This window comes from Pinus tabuliformis, chromosome 3_2, assembly GCF_031772625.1.
Source record: "Pinus tabuliformis cultivar Carrire ecotype Pingquan chromosome 3_2, CPIR1, whole genome shotgun sequence".
NCBI classification, from domain to species: Eukaryota; Viridiplantae; Streptophyta; class Pinopsida; order Pinales; family Pinaceae; genus Pinus; species Pinus tabuliformis.
In genome coordinates this window covers 1,105,334,590-1,105,360,520 of record NC_142302.1, presented here as the reverse complement: position 1 = coordinate 1,105,360,520, position 25,931 = coordinate 1,105,334,590, and the positions used below count along the sequence as shown (strand labels likewise).

At 41.5% G+C, this 25,931-nt stretch overlaps 1 protein-coding gene across 1 annotated transcript in view; it reads left to right on the top strand.

Annotated features, from left to right (window-relative positions):
- Positions 1-25,931, top strand: part of LOC149184528 (uncharacterized) — a 322,500-nt gene that overhangs the window by 49,056 nt on the left and 247,513 nt on the right. Inside the window, exon 3 of the mRNA XM_089415361.1 lies at positions 12,214-12,346. Within this exon, the coding sequence (XP_089271487.1) occupies positions 12,214-12,346 (133 nt within the window). The remainder of the gene's footprint in view (positions 1-12,213; positions 12,347-25,931) is intronic.

Genomic DNA, 25,931 nt, shown 5'->3' with positions numbered 1-25,931 from the left:
GGGTTCCGGTTGAGGAATTTTTACAGACTTTGATGGAAGTCTGGAAAAGATAGAGACCTTTGACAATACATATCTTTAGGAGATGTGTCAACATGTATGCTGGATGCTAATACTTATAGGAAGATGTCACGGTGAAAGACTATCATAAAGGTATTTATGATTTAAGTGTTCGTTTCTTATTTATGAACTAGTATCTGGATGGGCTTATGCAGGGCTACGAAAGGGAAGAACTATGGATATCATCCAAGATAACCATGTAAAGGGATGCAAGATCCTTCCGAAGAAGAAAGCATGATAAATTGAAGCAATGCCAGATGTAGACTAATAGATCACTTTCCAATGAGAGGAATGATGACATGACTGATTCATGGATGAAAGTGATGGATGGTCTGTGCCCTATGAAGAAGTCCCCAAAAGATGAAGACTCCTAGACAAAGAAAATTCATGACATCGAAGGAAGGAGTTCTTCTAGCAGTTGGTTGTCCCATCATCTCCACCTGAGGAGCTATTGCAGGTCCTTGATTAAGAAGGAGCTTGGAAACAAATTTCTTACTTTGAAGAAACTTGAAAATTCCTAAGCCAAGAGGGAGCTTAGGTACATTCCTTTATTGGAATAGTTATGTCCTCCCTAATTGAGAGGGAGAGATAGACACATTATTCTTGTCTTCACTTGGGAAGACAAAATAGAGGATTGGGTAATCATTTGGCATCCGATACTCTTTGAGGATGAGATAGGGCATCCAAGATAAGAGGAGTTGTGGAGGACCGATATTATTTGAGGACTGGGGAATCCAAGATAAGAATAGTCCTCATGGAACACACCCTGAGAACTCGAGTGGGGTATATTCTGAGAGAGACAATGATGAGGGTGTCTATAAATTATTGGTCTCACCAGCATTGAGCTCAGATCTTGTGGAGATATAGAGCTATTAGTCAAGGCCTTGCTATATAACAATGCTGGTTAATATGATGCTAAACAAATGGGTTACCAATCTGATTCTTCTTATGAGAAATTCTTCAGATTGAGAACGGCCAAGTACCATTATGAATACCTCCCTAGTTAAGAGGTGTTGATTTTTGGGTAGCATCAAATGTGCTCTAGCTACAAAATTTTGTGGAGGGGCTAGAACACATGAGATCTCCAAGATCCAAAAATCATTTGGTGAAATTCCACCCTGATTGTATTTTATTAAAATAATTAATATTTTTAATGAGGTTCCTAAGTCTAAACTTAGGAAAATTAAAATATTAATGGGTATTAATGAAAATATGGGTGAGAAGCTTCTAAGAGACGGGGATCAAGTCTAATTTAATCTTAGCCGTTGATTAGAGACTTAATCTCGACCGTTGATTTATCAACAGGAAAAGTATAAATGGAGGCTTGGGGTCAGTTGGAGAACACACACAGAGAGATTGAGGAAATCAATTTTTTGAGGTGAGAAGTTCTCTAGATGGAAATCGATTAGGGAGATTTTGCAGCTAAGGGGCAATGATAGTTCGGGAATATAGATAGAGAGGCGGAGAGAAACTTGTGGTGGCAGCGCAGTTGCTTGGAGAGCTGTCGTTGGGACAGTGTGGGCCCATGCAACCTTGACGCAGAGCCAGGAGGGCTAGTGTAGAGGAAGAGTTGCCTTCCACGCAGAAAGCTGGGGAGCTGTCGTAAACTACCGGGACAACCAGGAAAGTTGACACAATGGGTAGTAGTGCTAACGCAGAGCCTCAAAGAGCTCCACGCAGGCCCACGTAGTTACTGCGAAGTGGCAACGCAGTTGTAGCTGGGGCTAGCCAGATTTGAAGCCGGATCAACCAGATTCTGCTGGGTGAAGTGAGGTAAAACTCACTCAAGTTTTCCGCCATTGTATTTCTCTGTTAGTGGTTTGCCAAGAGGGCAACCAACATTTATATTCAGAACTTCTGCTTAATAATAGAAAACCCTTAGAGCTGCTGCACCGGTTTTCCCGCATTGGGTTTCTCTGGGGATGTTTAGTCCAAAAATAAGTGTGTCCTTTGTGTGTTTGTCTCATTTATTTTTCAGTACTTGATTTGTATATTGGTGTAGGCTGCAGTGTATTTACATTAATATTTTCAGAATATTTTTGAAAAGAACTTGTTAATGAAGAACATAAGTAGGTAATGAAAATCAGTTTACTGCAGTAGGATTTCTGACTTGTTCGATTCAAAATTTTTCACAAGAGGGAGTGTTGAAAAATGTAACTAGGTTCGGCCTTCATAATGACATGTAATTGTGATTTTTATGTAAGAGATGTAAAGAAGAAAATAAAATTATTGTATTGCTTGCATCATGGGTTTCATGAGCAAGAGATTTTATTTTAGTTAAGGCTCCCATTGAGAGCCCTTAGGGATATTGTCATCTAGTCATAAAAGTCTAAAGAGTCATTGTCATGTAATGAAGACATGTTACACATTATAAAGAGTCAAACTTGTTTATGTAAAGTCATCCTCCAAGACCTTGTCACTAGCCCTCTTCAAGTCGGCCTACAACGAAGGGAGAAATCTAGAAGATGATGTCGACCCTCCTCCAAGTGATCATGTCAGCCTAAGGGACATGGGAAAACATGTATATATAGTAGTGCTCGACCTCATTTGAAGGCAAGCAGTTCGGTGAAGAAAGTCTCCAAAAGGAAGTGCGCATTACATCTTAGAAGAAGCCTCCAAACTAGCAAGAAACGGTGGAAGATAGCGAAGGAGAGGGTCATCTTTAGAGGACAGTTTTTGGGCCAAATTACCCCCACATGTGCGAGGAAGAGCAGGTCCAAAGTTAGCAAGGATAGATCGCATTTTCCATTGATCTAGTTGGAAAAGAACCTCGCTCAAGGAGGCCGAGTAAAGAAGTGATAGTAGTCTCCCTCTTAAAGAGACTAATCAAGGAGCGAAAGTCTTCTAGGGTTTTCTGTGGTAGGGTTTGGACCTACAAGAAGAGACCGAGATTCTAAAGGAAGCCGAGAAGGAGAAGAGGAAGAGCAGTAGGAGGCTAATGACTTGGTCTTGGGAGGACTCTAGTGTCAAGGGTCTTTGTCATGGACTTGGTATTCATCAATTGAAGATATATAAGAAAAATTTTGTTTGGGTTTTCCTCTCAAAGAGTGAGAGGTTTTGGCCTTGGCTGACAAGCCTATATACTATGTCTCTTGTTTCTTTATTGTTCATGATTTGGTAATTGTCTCGATGAAAAGAACACAATAATAACTCAAGAAGATAAGATCGTATTCAAGTAGTAAAAAGACTATCACAAGCAATTATCACAAGTAGAGAAATCACCTAACTATTGATGCCCTAGATTTCTCAACAATATATGCCTCCACTTGGGGTCATACCATATACATTTGGATCATAACAAATGGAGAATTGATAGCAATACAGAAGACATAACAACAAGTTGTTAATGGAGTTCAGCTCTCGTGGGCTACCTCTTTAGGTCTGCTTCGAATGAGCAATGGATCCATTAGAATGAAGGATAATACATCGCAATTGCCTTCTTACATCAAAAGTAATCTTCAACCTACAGAAATTTGTCCTTAGGATTTTTCTAGGAAGATAGGAGCATTGTTGGATAACTTCCTATAAATTCTTCCCACATAGATAATGTCTATATGGCCTTTATTCTCTAATTCTTTACTGAAAATTACACTTTAAAATCAATCTTGTGCATAACCTTTCCCATGTCCAAGTTGTGGTGTAGTGGTAAGGCATATGGTTTAAACTTTATATGGATAGAGTCGCAGGTTCACTCTTGCTGCTACATGATTTTTGCGGGATTTAGATATATGCCATCAATTATAATGTGGCCACGTGAATAACCTTAGCCCCCCCAAAAAAGTACAAATTCAACCAAAATTAAAAATTTTCCAACCAACTCTTGCGCGCAGAAGATTCCACTAACATGCGGGATATAAGAATAAGAAAATGTTACAAGCATGATAAGGGAATTTCATGTTACAAGAACTCCTGATCAATATCCAAGTCATGAGAGTAGATTTCTTTATTAGTTAGTGTATCAGTATCACTCAGAACAAAAACCACAGATTTTGATGCCAACAAAATTAAGTGTCATAATAACAATTGATTGTGGAGGTGCAATGTTTCTCAAAGGATTGATTTAGGATGGTTAGGTCTTTTTACGATTTGATGATTTTGCTTAGCACTTAGAGATTCATATCATCTCGTATCATCAACTATGATAGCTCCAAGAATAGAGAATGATGTGAAAACATTATGAGCTAGGGAAAAAGTGTTAAAATTGGCAACTAGGGCCAAACTCCATGTGGGTCATCTTATTTATGGCAGTTGATATTTTTATTGGATCCCTCTCATCGAGAGGTGTAGGATTGATCTAAAGATCATCCGATTCCGATAAGTATTCATGGAGTTATGGATTTATTTATGTTATAAGACAAATTGTCAAGTCGGCCAACAACTTGTGTAGGCTCAGAAACCCAATAGTCACGTCTATTCATCATCTACGTTTTAGTATAAATATAGAGGACTTGAAGTCATTTGAAAACACTCATACTCTTCATGTGTGGTCTCCTCCTCTCCACGTCTTTGGGTTTTGGTGAAGGAGAGACACAATGAAGATACGCTGGCCTACAAGTGATGCCCTAGCCGCAGTAAGCCGCAGGCTTATGAATAAGCCCTAGCTGCAATCACAAAAGAGGCATAAAAGGAGCCTTACCGCAGGTCCTATTTACAGCCCTGTATCCGTAGACAAAGAAGGCTTCTATACGCTGCACAAAGGAGAACAAACAGACCTAATCTATCCACTGTTATGGAGTCCCTTATCCGCTGTACAAGAGGCCCTTACACGCAGTCAAGGGGGAGCCCTAATACGATGCCCTAAATGCTGTTCTAATTGAAACGCAGTCACAAAGGATAGATCATATCCTAACGCTGTCTAGGAGGATCTATCCTACCCTAGCCGTAGTAAACACAAAGATCTCATAGATGTCTAAACACAGTCTCCTAGCTGTGACACATAAGGTTAAGGCCGCAATCCATGAGGGCATAAACGCAACAAGAAGGGACACGCTGGTGCCCTAGACGCAGTGAAAGAAGAGATGTATACACAATCCATGAAGGGATCTAAGTTGCAGTTAAGGAGGGTGCTATAGGCAGCTCAAGGTGGCTCGAAACAACAACATTTAAATATGCACTAGGACGTAGTCATTAAAGGCCTCAATCTGCAGTTGAGGAGGATTGTTCGAGGTAGGTTGTTTTCAGGAGAAAAGCAGTTGGTTGCTATCCTGAAAGAAGCCTTGCACAATCATCTAGCCACTTGTTGTAAGTAACAACATGGTCATGTTTTGGTATAATATGCTAGGCATAAGTATCCAATGAAGAGAAGCTATGGGGTTGTTGTTTGAAGGTTGAATGAGACCCGTTGGAAGAATAGATTGCTACAACCAGTTGCTTTATAAGGGTGCAAGCCATAGCAAGCAGCTAAGGTTGTTCCATGGGAATAGTGCAGCATGCAAGTGGCAGTATGGATTAGGAGGGGCTCTCCTATATGGTCTGCAACCCTTGAAGGAACTCAGTTACCTAATAGCTTGGGAGCAACACAGTGATGATGAATGCAACATACTATTATAGGTGAAGCAGTCACCTTGGAGAATCAGTTGAAGCAATATGTCTTCAACTGATCTCATGCAGATATCAAAAATTAAAGTGCCGACTTCTATTGTAAATGTACTATCTCTTTCTCTCTTTCTCTGCTGAACTTTGAAGAACATAAAAGAAGAATTGATCAAGGGTTTCCCCACATTGGGGTTTGTCCTTGGCTGGTGCCACATCTTGTGTTCTCTTGTCTTGGCTTGTCTTTTGCGATTTATGTTTATGTTCTATCTGCAGTTTACTTTAATGCTGATGATTGTTAACTATGAAAATTGAAATAAATTGCTCTAAGCATAGAACATACCCTAAAATTAACATGGAATCGGCGCTGAGGTGAAGACAATGCCCAAGCAAGAGTGAAAGAGCAATCACCAAAGACAGTTGGGACAGGACAGAAGGATCAATGGGATCATCATCCCTCTTCTCATTCACTAAGGGTGAAGTTGAAGTAGAGAATATCATCAGAATGACGCAACAAAATATGGCCTACCTAAAGGTCACTTCATTGGACCGGATCTCAGGGTGAAAGGAAAGGCAGATAACTAGTTTGGACATTATGCGAAGGAGTGTCCGTATGGAAGGGACACATCACTTAATGAAGATAACAATAGGGACATCTTCAACGATCAAAGGAATGACACGTAGTGCAGGTCATCAAGGAAATGGCCGACTCTTCATAGAAAGCAAGGAACCCCGGGCACTTCATCGGATAGTAAGATGCACTCTCTAATTTGGTAGAGATGGAAACAATCGTGGGATTATACTTGGAGCCGATGCCACCTATCTCGGAAAGGGTGCAGGGAATGTTATCCCTCAATTGAATGAGGGTAACTCGATTCATTTACAAAAAACTCTTTTATGTACCTAATCGCAAGAATAACTTGGTGTCCATTTCAGCAATGGAAGTCAAAGGTTTCAGGGTGGCACTCATCAATGGAAAGGTACATGTTTGAAAATAGAATTTTCAAGATGATTTTGAGTTCAGGGTTGTATCAAGTTGCAGGAAGTCCACTGGGAACCATATCCATTGACACATAACACCGGAGGTCTATGAGTTAGATGGTGGCAGGGATGCCTGAATTCAAAAAGAGCATGAAAGTATATGTCTGAGATGTACCGAAGGAAAATCTTACAAGGGGACCATTCCCCTCATGTAGCAGGTCCATAGGTTTGGAACAACCCGAGGAGTTTGAGATTCATGATTGGGAATCTCATACAGGTGGAAGAAAACCCTCTATGGCTTGAAGCAAAACTCCTCGGGCATAGTATGAGAGGATTGATAGCTGTCAAATGACGCTGAGATTCACTAGGAGTGAAATCGATCCAAACCATTACTCGAAGGTTGTGAATGATAGACCTCTCATACCGGCACCTTATAAGGACGACCTATTTCTGACAGGTGCATACCCTCTCATTTGCAGAAGTAAGAGGGAGTTGGATTTCGGATGTGGAAAGATAAACTGCAAGCCTGTGACTACCTCGAGGATCTTAACTTTCAGAAGTTATATGGTAGTGATGTCGAACCAGATTTGGGAAATGCCTCTGAGTTTCATAAACTCATTCACGTTGATGTTCTTGGTGAACCTCTGTCTAGACATATGTTTTGCAGTTAGCATGGTGAGCTCATATATGGTTGAGCCTTACTAGATTGATGCCAAGAATCTTCTGAGATGTCTTCGGGGCACAATCTCTCATGGATTGAGATACATTGTCGGAAATATGAAACTGCATGATTATTTGAACACTGAGTGAGCAGGTAGTGTGGAGAGCACTTCTTAGTGTTGGTTCTCTTTGGAATCTGCCTCGATATCCTGGATGAGTAGGAAGCAAAAGTCGGTGGCTCTGAGCACCGCCAAGGCAGAATACATTGCTGCTAGCATGGCCTCCTGTGAGGCAGTCTGGTTGCAGAAGCTCTTCAGTGAGCTGTTTGTACACATGATGAATACCACTGTGATTCTCTGTGACAACTAGAGGTGGGATTCGATTATAGAGGAATCCCGTATTCGATGATTGCTCCAACAGATAAACATCAGATGCTGCCTTATCTGGGATATGGTAAGTCGATGAGCAAGGAGGCTCCATCGCATTGAGACTGATGTACAGGTCGCTGACATTTTGACAAAGCCTCGGGGAAAGATAAAATCTGTGATTTTCCCGAACAACTTGGAGTCGTCGAGAGACCCTTGTAAAAGGGTCCTGCATGTTACATACATTGAGCTCTGGGAGCTTGCGGTTCTTACTGGAGCGACATACGACCACAGGGTGACTCACCCTCCCTTAGTGGTGCGCACTGGGACAAGATGATTCGCTCTCTTATGGGACAGGATGATTCGCTCTCCTGTGGACAGGACGATTCGCTCTCTTGTGGACAGGATGATTTGCTCTCCTGTGGACAAGATGATTCTCTCTCGTGTAGCAGGATGATTAGTTCTCTTGTGAGGTCTGGATGATGTGTTCTCCATGATGATTGTGTAGAAGGATGATTAGTTCTCCTGTGAGGCTTGGATGATGTGTTCTCCATGGCAATTGTGGAACAGGATGATTTGCTCTCCTGTGGGCCAGGATTATTAGTTCTCCGTGGCATCCATTGGACAGGATGATTAGTTCTCCTGTCAAGGCATTCTACCCATGCAGTCTGGGACTCATGGGAAGTACCTCTCATCTGATCAATGAGTAGGGAAATGAGGATAGGGACCATAGTAGTACCGCTGGATGCATTGCTGTATCTACCGTACTCCCTATGCTAAGATGACCTTCATTGATTTGGGATCAATGATACTGGTTTGGGACCAGTTGTAGGAGTTGTACCCACTATGACGCTGACTTCGGGTCGGTTGAGACTAGTCTGGGAGCAATGGTACATACTCTGAGACTAACTTCGGGTCAGTGGAGGACTGGTCTGGGACTAGTAGTAGGAGTGGTACCTACTATGACGTTGACTTCGGGTCGGTTGAGACTGGTCTGGGACCAGTGTTACACACTCTGAGACTGATGATACTGGTCTAGGACCAATAGTAGGAGTGGTACCCACTATGACGTTGACTTTGGGTTGGTTGAGACGGGTCTGGGACTAGTGGTACCCACTCTGAGACTGACTTTGAGTTAGTGGAGAATGGTATGAGACATTCTCGATCAATTATTCTTCTTCATAGTCCAGCATAGCAGAGCCAACAGAGCTGAGCAAAGCAGAGCAGAGCCAACAACGCTGAACAGAGCTGAGCAGAGCAGAGCAGAGCGAGCAGAGCAGATCAGAGCCAGCAGAGCAGAGCAGAGCCAGCAGAGCTGAGCAAAGCAGAGCAGAGCCAACAGAGCTGAATAGAGCTGAGCTGAACAGCGCTGAGCCAACAAAGCTGAGCAGAGCAAAGCAGAGCCAACAGAGCTGAGCAGAGCCAACAGAGCTGAGCAGAGCCAACAGAGCTGAGCAGATCCAGTAGAGCTGAGTAGAGCTAGCAGAGCAGAGCAGAGCTGAGCAGAGTTGAGTAGAGCCGAGTAGAGCAGTGCAGGGCACTGATGGCAGAGATAGTACAGTCGGACATATGGATCAGCGGATGGAGTTCTCCCTAGTTGAGAGGGAGTGTTAAAATTGGCAACTAGGGCCAAACTCCATGTGGGTCATCTTATTTATGGCAGCTGATATTTTTATTGGATCCCTCTCATCGAGAGGTGTAGGATTGATCTAAAGATCATCCGATTCCGATAAGTATTCATGGAGTTATGAATTTATTTATGTTATAAGACAAATTGTCAAGTCGGCCAACAACTTGTGTAGGCTGAGAAGCCCAATAGTCACGTCTATTCATCATCTACGTTTTAGTATAAATATAGAGGACTTGAAGTCATTTGAAAACTCTCATACTCTTCAGGTGTGGTCTCCTCCTCTCCACGTCTTTGGGTTTTGGTGAAGGAGAGACACAATGAAGATATGCTGGCCCACAAGTGATGCCCTAGCCGCAGTAAGCCGCAGGGTTATGAATAAGCCCTAGCTGCAGTCACAAAAGAGGCATAGAAGGAGCCTTACCGCAGGTCTTATTTACAGCCCTGTATCCGCAGACAAAGAAGGCTTCTATACGCTGCACAAAGGAGAACAAACAGACCTAATCTATCCACTGTTATGGAGTCCCTTATCCGCTGTACAAGAGGCCCTTACACGCAGTCAAGGAGGAGCCCTAATATGATGCCCTAACTGCTGTTCTAATTGAAACGCAGTCACAAAGGATAGATCATATCCTAATGCTGTCTAGGAGGATCTGTCCTACCCTAGCTGCAGTAAACACAGAGATTTGGCAGATGTCTAAATGCAGTCTCCTAGTTGTGACACTTAAGGTTAAGGCCGCAATCCATGAGGGCATATACGCAGCAAGAAGGGACACGCTGGTGCCCTAGACGCAGTCAAGGAAGAGATGTATACACAGTCCATGAAGGGATCTAAGCCGCAGTTAAGGAGGGTGCTATAGGCAGCTCAAGGTGGCTCCAAACAGCAGCATTTAAATATGCACTAGGACGCAGTCATTAAAGGCCTCAATCCACAGTTGAGGAGGACTATTCGAGGTAGGCTGTTTTCAGGAGAAAAGCAGTTGGTTGCTGTCTTGAAAGAAGCCTTGCACAGTCATCTAGCCACTTGTTGCAAGTAACAGCATGGTCATGTTTTGGTATAATATGCTAGAGATAAGTATCCAATGAAGAGAAGCTATGGGGTTGTTGTTTGAAGGTTGAATGAGACCTGTTGGAAGAATAGATTGCTACAGCCAGCTTCTTTGCTAGGGTGCAAGCCATAGCAAGCAGCTAAGGCTGTTCCATGGGAATAGTGCAACATGCAGGTGGCAGTATGGATTAGGAGGGGCTCTCCTATATGGTCTGCAGCCCTTGAAGGAACTCAGTTACCTAATAGCTTGGGAGCAGCACAGTGATGATGAATGCTATGATGAATGCAACATACTATGATAGGTGAAGCGGTCACCTTGGAGAATCAGTTGAAGCAATATATCTTCAACTGATCTCATGCAGATATCAAAAGTCAAAGTGTTGACTTCTATTGTAAATGTACTATCTCTCTCTCTCTTCTCTGCTGAACTTTGAAGAACATAAAAGAAGAATTGATCAAGGGTTTCTCTACATTGGGGTTTGCCCTTGGCTGGTGTCACATCTTGTGTTCTCTTGTCTTGGCTTGTCTTCTGCGATTTATCTTTATGTTCTATCTGTAGTTTACTTTAATGCTGATGATTGCTAACTATGAAAATTGAAATAAATTGCTCTAAGCATAGAACATGCCCTAAAATTAACAAAAAGACATCAAGCCCTTCTTTAAATATGCTTCGAGGACAAAATGTTTCGATAAGGGAAGGCAATGTAACAAGTATAAATACATATAAAGATATAAGTATCAATAATTAATAATTAGTGAAGAAACAAATCCTAATGAAAGGACATGTTTCTACTAGAGGACATGGCAGTTAATAAAGGGGCAATCTTGCTTAGGTATATATACGGGGCCTTCATTGTAATCTGATCAAATTATTTTCTCATACATTTATTCATTATACACACACACACACACAAAATTTTTATCCCCTAATTGGATTTCTTTATATTCCAAGGATTTTGGGATATTTAATTGGTGAGCCAAATTTGGTTGCCACAGTTTCCTACACACACACACATTTTTTTCCCCTTATTGGATTTCTTTAAATTCCAAGGATTTTGGGATATTTAATTGGTGAGCCAGATTTGGTTGTCACAGTTTCCCACTCGCAGTTGTAAACTTGGGAATGATTGTAATTTTTCTGCAAAATGTGTTGGAATTCACACGAAAGGTACTAGATGAAAAGTAAATAAAATTTTATTTTTTCACTAATACATCAGAAGTGACATCATCTCTGTCTGATAGGAAAGGGTAAGCTTATAAAATAACTTATGGTTATAAAGAAAGTAATTTGGCTCTTAAAAGTTAAAATTGAATGAATGTATATACAAACCATAGAATGCTGGTTTCATTTTCGAAAATGTCAAGGAATGCGTTTTTCATTTCCAAATAATGAGCAAATCTTCTTTGAAATTGCATTTAAGAATGCGTTCTGAAACAACTTTGCTTGATGTTGAAAGAGTTTACATATGACTCTTGCACTTCCAAGTGTTATATTTGGTTCAGTTCCAAAGACAAGTTTAGATTACTATCTTATGAACACTTTGTTGTCTTGAATGATTTTTCAAAAATTCAATAGGAACGCTTTGTATTGCAATGAAAGATGCCACTTTTACTCTCCTTTATGCTACTACAATATTATAACTAAAATGGAATGAGAAAAAATTAAAATACTATTTAGTCTTTCCATTCTGCTTCTTTATCTTTGAGTGGATTTCCTGCAGTTTGCAAAGAGCATTGAGTTATAAACAGAGTTCATAAAATAGTATAATAGGATAACATGTTACTTGCATGTTCTGCATAGCTTCAATAGAGTTGGAAGTTGGAATCATATTTAATTCTTGTACTTCATGCAAACTTACATTGAGATGCATAATTCATCAAGAATTGCTTCCCTTTTTTATTTCATGAGTTTTAGTAGGTTATAAATCATAATACTTTTGCAGTTGTCATCTTGCACTTGGAGAATGCAAACTTGCATTGAGATATTTTAAAGATTGCTCGAGGCATCTAAATGAGTTAGAGACCATAGATTTGAAGTTAGCATCTGAAGCTTCAGAAGGAATAATGAAGGCAGAGGTAGGTACTGGTGGTGGAATAACTATAATGAGACTTTGTTTGGTCATTTTTGGTTTATGCAGTAGCATTACTAGCCTAACTAATGATATATTGTTGTGATGTTCTCCTGTCCTCTATAAAATGTTTCTTTTGCTTTTAAACCAGACATTGCTACTTGATTTGGTTTGCCTTGTGTCTCATCTTTTTCTTTTTCTTCGAACAAATGCTTCTTGTATTTTATTGACGTACAAACAAAATACATCCTTTCCAACTAAAGTAGGAGCAAGCTAACTCTCCCTTCCTACATAGGCAAAGGAGTGCAAGCATGTTTACCTTTGTTGCAACTTCAAGGGAATTGATATTTTTTCAAAAAGTTACTTTTCTATCTGCAAATTGTACTGCCAAATCAGATTTGATATTAACAAGTTGCCATCGGTGAAGCAATGTATTTTCTTTATTGGCTGTGGTTTAACCTCTTCAATATGAAAGTAGATGCCTGCTAATCTTATAGTATCCTGTACAGTTCTTTTTCCCTTTCAGTTATGCATTCATCCTTAAGATAACTCCCTTTTCTCTGAGAGAGAGAATGGACAGAGTATGATGTTCTTCCATAACCCATTCCTGAGGGTTTATACCATCTTGCAAATGCAATCCCACAAAATGTGCATATATTTTTTGACAACTCACACATCTTCCATTTCTGTAGCCCATACATTGGAGCCCATCATTTAACTGCTAGACTAATTGAAAGTTAGCTATTCAAAAATTTGGAATCTCCTAATAGACTTGGCTGCATCCCTGATTTCCCATCTTTTGGTTAGTTTGTTCGTCATAGAGAAGTTTGGGCAAGTGCTGAAGAAATTTCAACCCCCACTCCGGTTATCAGTTTTCTTTATCACTCCATGCATTTAGTTTTAAATCCAAACATGATAAAAATTCTAAAATCTGGGAATGACAATAATTTTCTGAAAACACAAATTTAGAGATTTCACAACTGCTGAAATTGCAGAAATAAAACACAACAAAATTATGACAGCGACACACAGGAAATAACACTGTGATTTTTGATCAATGTGACCTTGGAAAAACCCCCTACAACTCTTGGGGAAAACCAGTTTGAGATCTTCTTTATTTCTGAAAATGCTTTTACAGAGCAACTAAAATGCACAGTAAAAATTCCAGCAACTTACTACTTATCTCGATTTCCGTGTTTGAACTCCACTTCGAAAATCATGGCAATCAACAAACAACCAACACAAAATTTTTTACAGCAATAAAACAACATTAAATGCTCTACGGCCGTTCTCCTATTGTATGGTTTTTCCTTGGGATGCGTGCCAATAAACGCTTTGCCCAGATTCGCTGAAATGTCTTCTTGCTGCTCTCCTTCACTTCCTCACTGCTAAATTTTTTTCTCTTTGCTCTCTCTTCTCTTTTTCTCAAATGCTCATGAAAGAATACATGATCTTTTCCTCTTCTCCTCCTTTTATTCTCTAAATGACCTTTTGGGTTACCTTAAGATCTAATGGCCGAGATTCATTTAGATCTAGGGATAAGAATAAATGTGCATTTAATTCTCACTTTTTATTTTTTAACTCACCCACTTAAATAAAGACCCACTTAGCCTTTTATTTCCATAGTCACTTTTTTAATTTCTAATTCTTCATTGAGTTTAATAAAGTTACCTTTAAATTAGAATGTAACTTTACCACTTAAAAAGTCACTTTTAAATTAGAATGTAACTTTACCACTTATAAAGTCACTTTAAGAGAAAAGTACAAATAAATTTGGACACTTTTTCCTAGGCCAAAGATCAAAGCCTTAGGGAATCACTTGTCCTCTGGTACCCAAATTTTAACACTCCCCCTTACCGAGGAAAGTGTTCGTCATCACTCCTATCTTGTCTTTGAAGTAGACATGCTTGCACCGTGGTAAGGCTTTGGTGAAAATGTCCGCTACTTGATCATTTGTGGAAATGTACTCATGCTTGACAACTCCCTTTTGGACATAGTCTCTAATGAAGTGATACTTGATCTCAATATGCTTTGACTTGTCATGAAAAGCTGGATTCTCCGTGAGTTTTATGCAACTATGATTATCACAGTAAATTACTGAAGGTCTCAATGCTTGACAAAACAGACCAAACAACATCTTGTGAAGCCATATGGCCTCACAACTAGCCAAACTAGCAGCTATATACTATGCCTCAGCTGAACTCAATGCAACTGATTGTTGTTTTCGGCTGATCCACGACACCACTGCTGAACCCAACCCAAAACAACACCCGGAAGTACTCTTCCTATCTAAAGCACAACTTGCCCAATCTGAATCCATGTACCCTGCCAGTCTCACTCCATCACCCTGTTTATAATCCAGACCAAAATCCACAGTGCCCTGCAAGTAACAAAGAATGTGTTTTGCAGCCACCCAGTGCACTCTCCTAGGCTCACACATGAACTGACTCATAGTGTTAACTACAAAACATATATCTGGTCGAGTGTTGACCAAATACATCAAACAACCAATCAACTGTCTGTATAGAGTAGGATCCACCAACTCGGAATTAGAAGCATGAAGCTTCTTCCAGTTAGTGATCATAGGTGTAGACATGGGTTTGCAGTCCTCCATGTGAAATCTGCTAAGAATATCCACAATGTACTTCCCTTGTCCCAGGAAGAAATGCCCCTCCTCCTGCCACACCTCCAATCCCAGAAAATAATGCATCAAGCCAATATCCTTCATCTCAAACTCTGAAGCAAGATCTCTCTTGCAGCCCTTAATGAGTCTCTCTGCACCAGTGATGATCAAGTCATCAACATACAACATCAGAATGAGAGGCTTCTCACCCATCATAATGAAGTATAGGTTCGAATCAACCTCACTCTTTGTGAAACCCAACTGCTGCAGGTATGTATCAATCCTAGAGTACCAAGCTCTAGGAGCTTGCTTTAGGCCATAGAGTGCCTTTTTTAATCTGCATACATGGGACTCCTTCCCATGCACCTCAAATCCTTGTGGTTGCTCAATATAAACCTCATCTTGAATGAAGCCATTGAGAAATGCGGTCTTCACATCCATTTGGTGGATCTTCCAACCCACCTCTGCTGCATTCGATATAATGGAGCGAATAGATGTATACCGAGCTACGGGAGTGAAGGTCTCCTCATAGTCAACTCCTTCTACCTAGGAGAACCCTCTCGCCACAAATCGATCTTTGAACTTCTCGATGCTGCCATCTGCAACATGCTTTATCTTGTAGAGCCATTTGGAAGTAACAACTGATTTACCTTTAGGCCTCGGCACTACCTCCCAAACATTGTTCTTCATAATAGAAGAATACTCCTCCATCATGGCCTCTCTTGACCTGTTGGTTGGCTGCCTCCTCATAACTAGAAGGCTCAGAGTCAACAATGCTTGTTACCAATGCCATGTAACTACAGAACCGCTCCGGTGGTTTACTCTTTTTAATCTGTCTCTTTGGCCCAGCAACTAATGTGTCCTTGTGCAAGGTATCTTGAAGCCACTTGGGCTTCCTCTTCCCTGAGCATACTTCTCCCACCGGAGTGAAGGAATCCTCATCATCATTAGAGGCTTGAACTCCTGAAGGTCTGTCAACTGACCTCATGCCTGAACCTGTGCCTGTAGATGCTGAGGTACCGTGCGAACTGTCCATTAGTGGACTACCCTGTGAACTGCTCTGCAGACTGCCCTGCATGCCGGCCGAAGAACCACCCACCTGACTCTAAGAGCCACTGCACACTGATGTACCTGACACTGTAATCGTTGTGCCTCCTGATCCCTGACCACTGGATCCCTGTGATTGACTCAACTGCTGTTGAGGGTCTGGTGACTCTGGATACTCTAACTCTCGTGACCTCCTAAACGCTCTCTCCTCCTCGAACTTCACATCCCACCTGACAACCACTTTCCTCTGCGCAGGAATATAAATTCGATAAGCTTTCAGGTCTCGCTATCACCCACAAAGATGCCCTTGTCTGCAATGGGCTCTAGCTTGGTCCTGTTCTCCTTGGGGACATAGGAATATGTAAGGCACCCTGTTGTCGCGCGGATTGACACGACAACCCTCAGACCGGGGGCTGTCACTCTGATCCCCGATCCCTCCGTTTAAGCCTGTCTCCCGCGGCTAAGGGGGGTAGTCCCTGAGAGATGACGAGACCAACTGTCGACCAGTTGGTTGGGAGACACGAGATACGATATAAAAAGCACTAAAATGATTTGATTAAATTAGCAGACCAGTGCCTTAAGAGATAGTGTTTAAGACGATTACTTGTTAGATGATGTAGAAAAATAAACTGTGAACAACAATCATTTGTCATCAGCTAAATCACAATGCTCTTAGAATAACCAAAACGATATCCAGCGACTGAAAATTTTGAAAAGATGAATGCTTTAAACCACCACGAATCATAAACCATTAACCAGATATCAATTTCGCATCTCGACTTGAAAATTTATATCTCAGCATGAAAAATATAACATGAAAAACCACTGAAACTGGCAAAAATAAATTTCCACAAAATTTTTTATATTTTTTCAAAAATTTTTAAAATCTTTTTCCAATTTTTATATTTTTAATATCATAAAAAAGATAATTAAAAATCTAAAAAAAATTTAAAATTTTAAAATCTATTCTAAAACTAAAATCTAAGAAATTTAACTATACAAAAACATAACCCTAAGTCTAAAAAAAAATAAAATCTTTTTATTTGTTATTTCTTTTTATTTAAAAAAAAAAAAAAAAAAAAAAAAAAGTCTAATTAAAATCTAATATTTACAAAATCAAACTAATCCTAAACATAAACACATTTTTATTTGATTTTTTTTTTCCTTTTTTATAGAAAATAAAATGAAACTATTTAAAAAAAAAAATAAAATCTAAATACATAACCAAACCCTAAGCTTTTCATTTTTTGATTTTTTTTTATAACGAAACTTTAAAGCTATGTTAAGATCTAAAACCAAACTTAAATTCAAAACCTAAAAAGAATCTACGTAACTATACAAAACCTTAACTAAACTAGAAATAAAATAAATTAAAATCTAATAAAAATAAATCTACGCTAACTATGACTAACCAAGCCAAATCCGAATCCGAAACAAAAAATATTAAAACATATATCCTACGCATATATATCGAATAACCAAAGCGTAAACCAAAAAATTGATTTCACTGGTCCGCACATATAACCCACGCAGACAGAAAAGAAAAACGACGCAACTGATCGGGAAAGGGAGCAGAGGAACCCTAGCCGCCGGAAGACAAAAACGCATTACCATTATATCAATACGCATTAGCTGATCATTACGATATCCATCAGCAGAAATCGAAAGCGAGTTAAGGACTCTCGACAGGCAGAGATTCAACTCGTTTCAGAACTTACCTCATTTGATTTTTTTCGATGCCTGGAAACCGTGGCTCCTCTTGCTGGTTTGACGTGATGACCTGCGCTTCAGAACGCACCACAAATCCGGCGTTCATTCACGCTGAGGACTGAAGAACCTTTGCATGAGTGAGGAGCGTGTATTGCTGATGGGATATGGTCTTGAAACCCTGGCTCAGCAAAGGATGGATGCACAAGCACATAAACAGTGAATCGATTTGGCGGCCAGATTCGATTCTCTACAAATGACAGCGGCAGCAAGCACCTAGGTACCCAGATCTGATATAGAGAAGATCATACTATTGCCTTCTGTTGACTGAGCAAGAATGAGACGAACGGCTTCACGCTGCGTCTTTACACATTATACATAGTTTTATCTCTTTTCCGCGATGCGTCCGGCGTTTGTCCTGAAACATAAGTCCCCCAGCAGTGATTTATAAAACGGATCAATATTTTTCTTTCATTATTAGCCCATAAATGGTTCTGGTTGGTTCATGCAGCAGCAAAAGTTTTGCAGGAAGCTTGATCCCCTGAGCGGCAGACAGCTCTGATGAAACCTTGGATGCTTGAGAAACCCTGCAACTTGAAATAGACCAGATCACCCCACAAGTAATATGTACATAAAACCAAAACTGAAAACCCTAATGAAAAATTTGTAAAAAAAAGCAGAATCTTGAAAACCCTAGATCAGCTAATAATTTACAGATTTGGCCCCTTAACAGCCAGATTTAGCAGTAATTGCAGTAATGTTTTCAATATATCAGAAATTTTGAACTTCACTGTGAACAGAAAGAAAATCTCTCAATGTAAAACAGAAAAGAAACTTTGAATGATTAACCCAGGGAACAATCAGCCGGGCTCTGCACAGAAAAGCCAGTGGGAGTCGGCTGGTTCAGCCTAGAACTTCCCCAAACACCCACAATTTCCTTCGGAAAGGTTTTCCTGCACATCTCAAGCAACCATCAGCAAAGAGAGAGAGAATGCTGCTAGATCTCAGGAAATAATGGAGATACCTGCCATTATTTTAGAAACCCTAGCAGCCCTCAAACCCTAGCAGGTGAACAAGATACCTGTGCTCACACTACTCTAAAAACAAGCTATGATTAATGGCTGAAAACTGAAATATGCAGAAAATTAAAGATCTCACAGCAATTCCAGAGAGTAACACCAACACGATTTGGACCCCAAAGTCTTTTTTTATTAACCAGAAATCAGATTACAAGAGAGTTTTTTCAGTACAGACTCACAGATCAGATGCCTTGAAATGACCCCCTAAGACCCTATATAAAGGAAATGATCCTAACGGCTAGTTCGAGTGATCCATGTAGAAATGATCTCGACCGTTGATGAGGATCAAGACATCTCTTGATCTCATCCGTCGATTTATTAACTTAAAATATTATTATTTTATTAGTTAGGGTTTTTGCTTCATTTTTTAATTTTTTATTATTTTTATTCATTTTTTAGTTTTTTAATTCATTTAAAATGGATCACTGAACTAAGCTTTCGGAAACATCACTGATGAGCCCCAATTTTGGTACAATTTGGGCTCATTTTTGGCCTATTTTGCTTGCTCAAACCATTCATTTTTATTGTTTATGCATACACTTCTTAGTTTATTCATGTTGTTTGTAGGAGAAAGGATAGGCACTTTATCTACGTAGCTAATGCATTGTGATTCCAGGTTTTGGCATTAAAAGGGAGCAAAAGACAACGAAAAGGTGGCAAGGAGACGACGAGTTGGCATTGCTGACGTAAGGAGAGGTTGTCCACGGTCTTGGGGGACATTCCTCGTGATCCTCACCAAGAACTCCGAGCCCCACTCCATCCTCCCTCCGAGCTTAATACACGGCCAGCTGTTCTACAGGAACAGCAGTTCAAAACTGCTCTACAGGAAACAGCATTTATGATCATCCTACAGGATCAGCAGTTAAACTATAGATTGAACAGCCGAGCTCCTAGAATCATGGATACTTGTTGGAGCATCGTTTTGTATAAGTATAGAGGCCTTAGCCTTGGTTAGGTTGTTGAAACTCTCGTATTACTATTGTAATTTTGGAGCACAGCTCAAGTTTCGTTCTCTTTTGTAAGCCAATTTGGCATGTTATCAGATTATGAATAAAGAAGGCCACTTTTGAGTTAGTTCTGAGTTTTCTCAAGGAGCTATAGCTCTCAGGTTAGGGCCCAACCTGAGAGCCATAGACCTCCTCAGTGTTGTAATGCATTTACCATTAGTTCCAGCACTTGAGTTTGTTTAGTTTCCTATGCAATTCGGATTTCCAGCTTGTTAGTTTAATTGTTTTCATTAGCATAGATAGGACTGGTATGATGCTTTGCTTTCAGTATTCAAGTTTGATAGGTTGGTAGAATAAATCTCTTGGAGCTCCAACAAAAACAGGTTGTAAAGGCTCACTGCCATCTCACTGTTTGGGATTGGGGTGTAGACCATGATCAGCCACCAAAAAGAACAGCAGTCGTTTCATCTCCACGCAAGCTGCCACATGAACGTTTGTATTGAAGATCCATTCATACATTCTCGACATTGATCCATACTGCACTCTCACGCATTAGTTTCATTTCTTGTTTTCCATTTCGGATTTGTAGGTTTCATGGCATAATAGGTTAATGAATTTCTTGTTTTGATGCACAGGTCATTTGTTTCATTTACACTGCTCTTTCTCAAGCCACTTTCTTCGTCGTTTTCTCCATCCACCTGCAAGTTCTATTCACCTTCTATCTCACTCACTTGCCCTCCAACTCTCTCATTTCACGTACAGCTCCATCTCCTTCACTCTCGTTGATTCCACCCTTCCAAAACATCAACCCATTGCATGCACCCTTCCTTCGTCTGACTTGCCATTTCCTAAGACATCATTGGGTTCATCTCCATCTCCCTTAGCCTCCCACACCACTCCAACACTCCATCAACTCCTAAAAACCTCCACGGCCAACCATCCTGTAGACGTGCACAGCCATCCTGTAGAAAACAGAGTATCCTGTAGGATCCCCTGCAGCCTTCCTGTAGGAGGCTATTCACTTCGTTGCCGAGCTTCTGAACGTGAGGGACCTCTGTGGATGGGTGCTAAGGATCCTTAGGAACCTCTCCTAGCCTCCCCAACCTGTCCCACACTTTCCTTCCTTCTCCATCCCACCTGCACAATCAAACCCTAATTAGGCCAAGTTCACACTCATTCCACACACCTAAAGGAAAAACACAAAAACACATTTCTCATGATGCAAGTAGCTTAGACCCATGCATTTACACTTGTTAGAGGTAATGACAGCATTCATAGGAGTTGCATCCACATTCTTTGCATTATAGAAGATAGACTAGTTAAATTAGGGTTTCATGGATTTACATGCTTTTGATTCAGTTTGTCAAGCAGCGTAGCCTTCCTTTGAGTTAGCTTTCGTCCATCATTGATAAAGCTTCTTCTGTGACCCTATAGAAGTTGGCTTAAGCCCTAGCGGACTTGTGCCAGCTGACCAAGTGACAGCTGCGACAAGGGCTAGTACTTGTGCATACAGCACCGTCGCTTCCAAGTTTGTACGAACTACCGGGTTGATAAAATTAAGAGACAGGAAGCCCCAGGAGTTGTAGCATTATTGCTACAATACTGGAGCTCACCATCTTTTTGGCGCCGTTGCCGAGGAAGCGTCAGAGTATTAGCACCTGTTGCTTTTCCTCTACTTTCCTACTCTTACCTTCTGCTAAGTAGTTTGCTTCATTTCCATTCTGCAAAAGTAGCATAGACTTTCCTGCTTTCCTAGACTAATCTTTCCTGCTTTCTTAGATTAGTATTTCCTGCTTTCCTAGATTAATATTCCCTGCTTTCCTAGATTAGTATTCCCTGCTTTCCTAGATTAGTATTTCCTGCTTTCCTAGATTAATATTTCCTGCTTTCCTAGATTAATCTTTCCAATTCCGCAAATTTCATTTGAGTAATCTAGTTAGTTGTAGATCACTTTGTTTCAGTTTTGCAGGTACAAGGAGAAAAACAAAAGCAATCAAAAAAGAGAATTCTTTTCCATTTCATGCCTCGTAGGAATCGAGATAGATCAGGCAAATTCCTACCAAACACCCCCACCACATCACTTAGTCACCCTTCACTCTTCGGTGGTGACAGTGACCCAGAGGAACCTATAGGTGAACATCCCGAGATATACCAAGACCCTATAGAAGAAGAAGAGTTAGAAACCACTCCATCTGAAGCCATGGCTGATAACAGGAGAGAAGATGAGAGAATAGAAGGAGCTTTCCCCATCCGAGAGACCAATGGGGATATGAAAATGAAAAACATTAGCCCCTCTGCCTTGCCTCACTTCCATGGACTGACCACTGAGGATCCTGATACCTTCTTGTTTGAGTTTGCTGTCCTTTGTCGAACCTATGACTATACTGAGGATGAGCAAAAGTTGAAGCTTTTCCCTTCCACTCTTAAGGATGCAGCACTACGCTGGTTCATGGGATTACCTGGGAATAGCATCACCACTTGGGCTCAGATGCAGCAAGCCTTCAATACCAAGTATAGGGATTATTGTAGGTCCAAGGAAACCAAGGGAGAGATCTTTCGAATGACCATGGGGAATGATGAGTCTTTAGAGGACTATGAGGAGAGGTTCCAACTTAGCTATAAACGGGCCAGATGCACACTTGACCCTGAATCCCTCAAGTTGGTTCTACTCCGAGGAGTCCCTGAAGATCTCCTAGACACCCTTCACATGTTAGCTGGGGGGGACATTTACCAACTGCCTTATGAGGACATCAAGACTGTGTTTCGAAATCATTCCAGGGCAGCTAGAAAACGAGGTAGAGGAAACCTCCTCTCCACCGGTGTCCCTTTCTCCAAACATGAGCTTACAAACCAATTAGAAGATCTTAAGAGTGAGGTGAGACATACCATTGCCATGTAGCTGGACACATTCAGGATCCAGCAAAAGAAAGAGGAAGCTGAGAGAGCCTTGGCTGTCTTCTGTCCTAGGTGCACCAGAAGACACCCTAAGAACGAATGTCCATTGCATTCGGTCGAAGTGTGTTTCGTTTGTGAGGAGGACCACCCAACAAATCAGTGTCCAACCTTGCCTGGGTTTAAAGCCATGTACCAAGGAACTGAAGCCCCCACTGAACCTCTCTACTTCATCAACCAAAGGAGGCCTCAAGGATCTAGACCTTATCAGCAGGGGATGCAAGGGGCATCTCAAGCTTATTACAACCCCAACCACTTGACTCCCATGCCTTCCTGGGGTCCCCCTGCTCATCCTTCCTAGTCCATGCCTCCTCCATGGTCTTATCCACCTCAGTACCCTACTCAACCTACTTCTCATCCATATCACTCACATACCCAGTCGCAGCCTCAATGGAGTGCTCCTCAGTCGGGGTGGAGGCCCCAATACAACACTCCTCCTGCCATTCTGCCTCCACCACCAGTTCAACCTCAGCCTTTACCTCCTGCTCCTCCAAGGCAACCTCAGATGCCTGCTCAACCGAACCCGAACCCCAACAATAGACAGGCTCAGCAGGTATATACTGGGGAGACCTCATGCCCTACCTATGCTGTGGAGATCCGGGAGATCAATCTTAGATCTGGAAAGACTCTTCCAGATCGCCAACCTCCTCCCCCAGAGGATGAGGAAACCCATCAGGAGAGTGAACCAAAGCCTACTCCACCCTTTCCTGAGAGACTAACAGCCACCACACAACCGAACCCAGAAGAAGATGAGCTTTTGGGTGAGCTCAAACAGTTGTGTGTAAAAATCCCACTTCTCCAAGCCATCAAGGATGTGCCAATATATAACAAGCTGATTAAGGAGAAGTGTTTCAAACACCCAGGCAGACGGAAGAAAGATGCCTCAACTATCAATGTCATAGGACAACTGTCTGACCTTATGCTAGGACAAGTCATCTGCCCAAAGTACCTAGATCCTGGAAGTCCTGTAGTAGATGTACACATCAATGGCACCATTATCCCCCACACCTTGATTGATCTGGGGGCAGCCATCAATGTGATGACCAGGGATACCATGCTTAAACTCAATCTTCAGGGTTCCTTGAGAAAGACCTCGACAGTACTGCAGTTAGCAGATCGCTCCACCGTGACTCCCGAAGGGATTGTGGAGGATGTCTTGGTCTCAATTGATTCTTGGGAATACCCTGCGGATTTCCTGGTCCTGCAACCAAAGGCCAAGCTTACTGGATATCCTCTCATCTTGGGAAGGCCTTGGTTAGCTACTGCAGATGCTTACATAAGTTGTCGGGCAGGAAACATGACCATCAAGAATGGTCCCATGTCCAAGCAGCTAGTCCTATACCCTCCTGCCCAACCCTCTTTAGAGCATGATTTACCACACTGGTTGGAAGAAGGAGAAGAAGACGAGGTGTATTCAGCACCTCTATGTACCATAGAAACCAATAGAAGAAATCCCCCAACCGAGGATGATTTGATCGAGAACTTGATCCAAAACCCACCTACCAGTGCACTACCTTTAGAAAAATTGGTGGAGGATGCCCAAGCCAGCACCTTAGTGGATCTTTGTACAACCAACCCTGTCACTCCCAGAGTTAAGAATGTGGAGTTCGGCCCTGAGAGAGCATTGAAAATCAGCTCCTCCCTATCTCCTTCTCAGGAAAAGGAGCTGTGCAACCTGTTGGCCAGCCACTTAGATGCTTTTGCTTGGAGCTATAAGGAGATGAAAGGAGTCCATCCCTCGGTCTGTACTCATCATATATACATCAAAGAGGACTGTAAACCGGTTAGGCAACCGCAGAGGAGAATGAATCCAGCCCTTAAAGACATTGTCAAGGAAGAATTGCAAAAACTGTTGGATGTCGGATTCATTTACCCCATCTCAGATAGTGAATGGGTGTCCCCTCTAGTGTTGGTTCCCAAGAAGAATGGGAAGTGGAGGATCTGTGTAGATTACCGGGAGCTGAACAAAGCTACCAAGAAGGACCATTTCCCTCTACCTTTCATAGATCAAGTGTTGGATGGACTGGCAGGAAAGAAGTTCTTCTCTTTCCTGGATGGGTTCAGCGGGTACAATCAAATCCAAATCAGCCCGGAAGACCAAGATAAGACCACCTTCACTTGTCCTTGGGGTACCTTTGCCTACCGAGTCCTTCCCTTTGGGCTATGCAATGCTCCTGCTACTTTTCAGAGAGCTGTCTTGAGCATCTTCTCGGAGTTGGTCCATGATGCAGTGGAAATCTACATGGATGACTTTACCCCTTATGGGGCCAACTTCCAGGAAGCATTGTCCAACTTGGGAAAGGTCCTAACCAAGTGCATCGAGATGAACTTGTCCATTAGCCCTGAGAAATGTGAATTCCTAATGACTGAAGGGACAGTGCTAGGCCATACCATTTATTCTCAAGGATTGCAGGTGGATCCTAACAAAATTGCTCTCATCAAGAGGGTTCCACCTCCTCAAAAAGTAAGGGATGTCCGGAGTTTCTTGGGATTAGCAGGATACTACCGGAGGTTCATTAAAGACTTCAGCAAGTTAGCCTCACCATTGTTTGGTTTGTTGGCAAAAGATGTGGAGTTTAAGTGGACTGACGATTGTCAGAGGAGTTTGAATGAGATAAAGGACAAGTTGGTGTCTGCACCAATCTTGAGAGGTCCAAACTGGGCCCTACCTTTCCACATCCACACTGATGCCTCAAACAAAGCCATAGGTGCAACTTTAGGACAAATTGAGGAAAAACTTCCATATGCCATTTACTTCGTTAGCAAAAACTTGTCCAAAGCCGAGCTGAACTACACAGTAACCGAGAAGGAATTCTTAGCTGTGGTTCATGCACTGAACAAGTTCCGACATTACATTACGGGTTACCAGACTTTTGTACATACTGACCATGCTGCTATTAGATACTTGATGAATAAACCAGATGTGAATGCTCGTATTATTAGATGGTTACTTTTATTACAGCAGTTTGATCTAACCATTGTTGATAAACCAGGAAAAGAAAATGTTGTTGCTGACTTCTTGTCTAGATTGGATTTGTCTGCAGATGAAGATGGGATGGTGGATGACCAGATGCCTGATGAGCATCTGTTTGCTATCTCAGTACTCTCTCCATGGTTTGCTGATGTAGCAAACTACCTTGTTTCAGCTCAGTTCCCTCCGCACCTCTCTTCAAAAGAGAAGAGCAAAATCATCAGAAAGAGTGCCTCATTTACATGGATTGGGGGCAACCTGTTCAA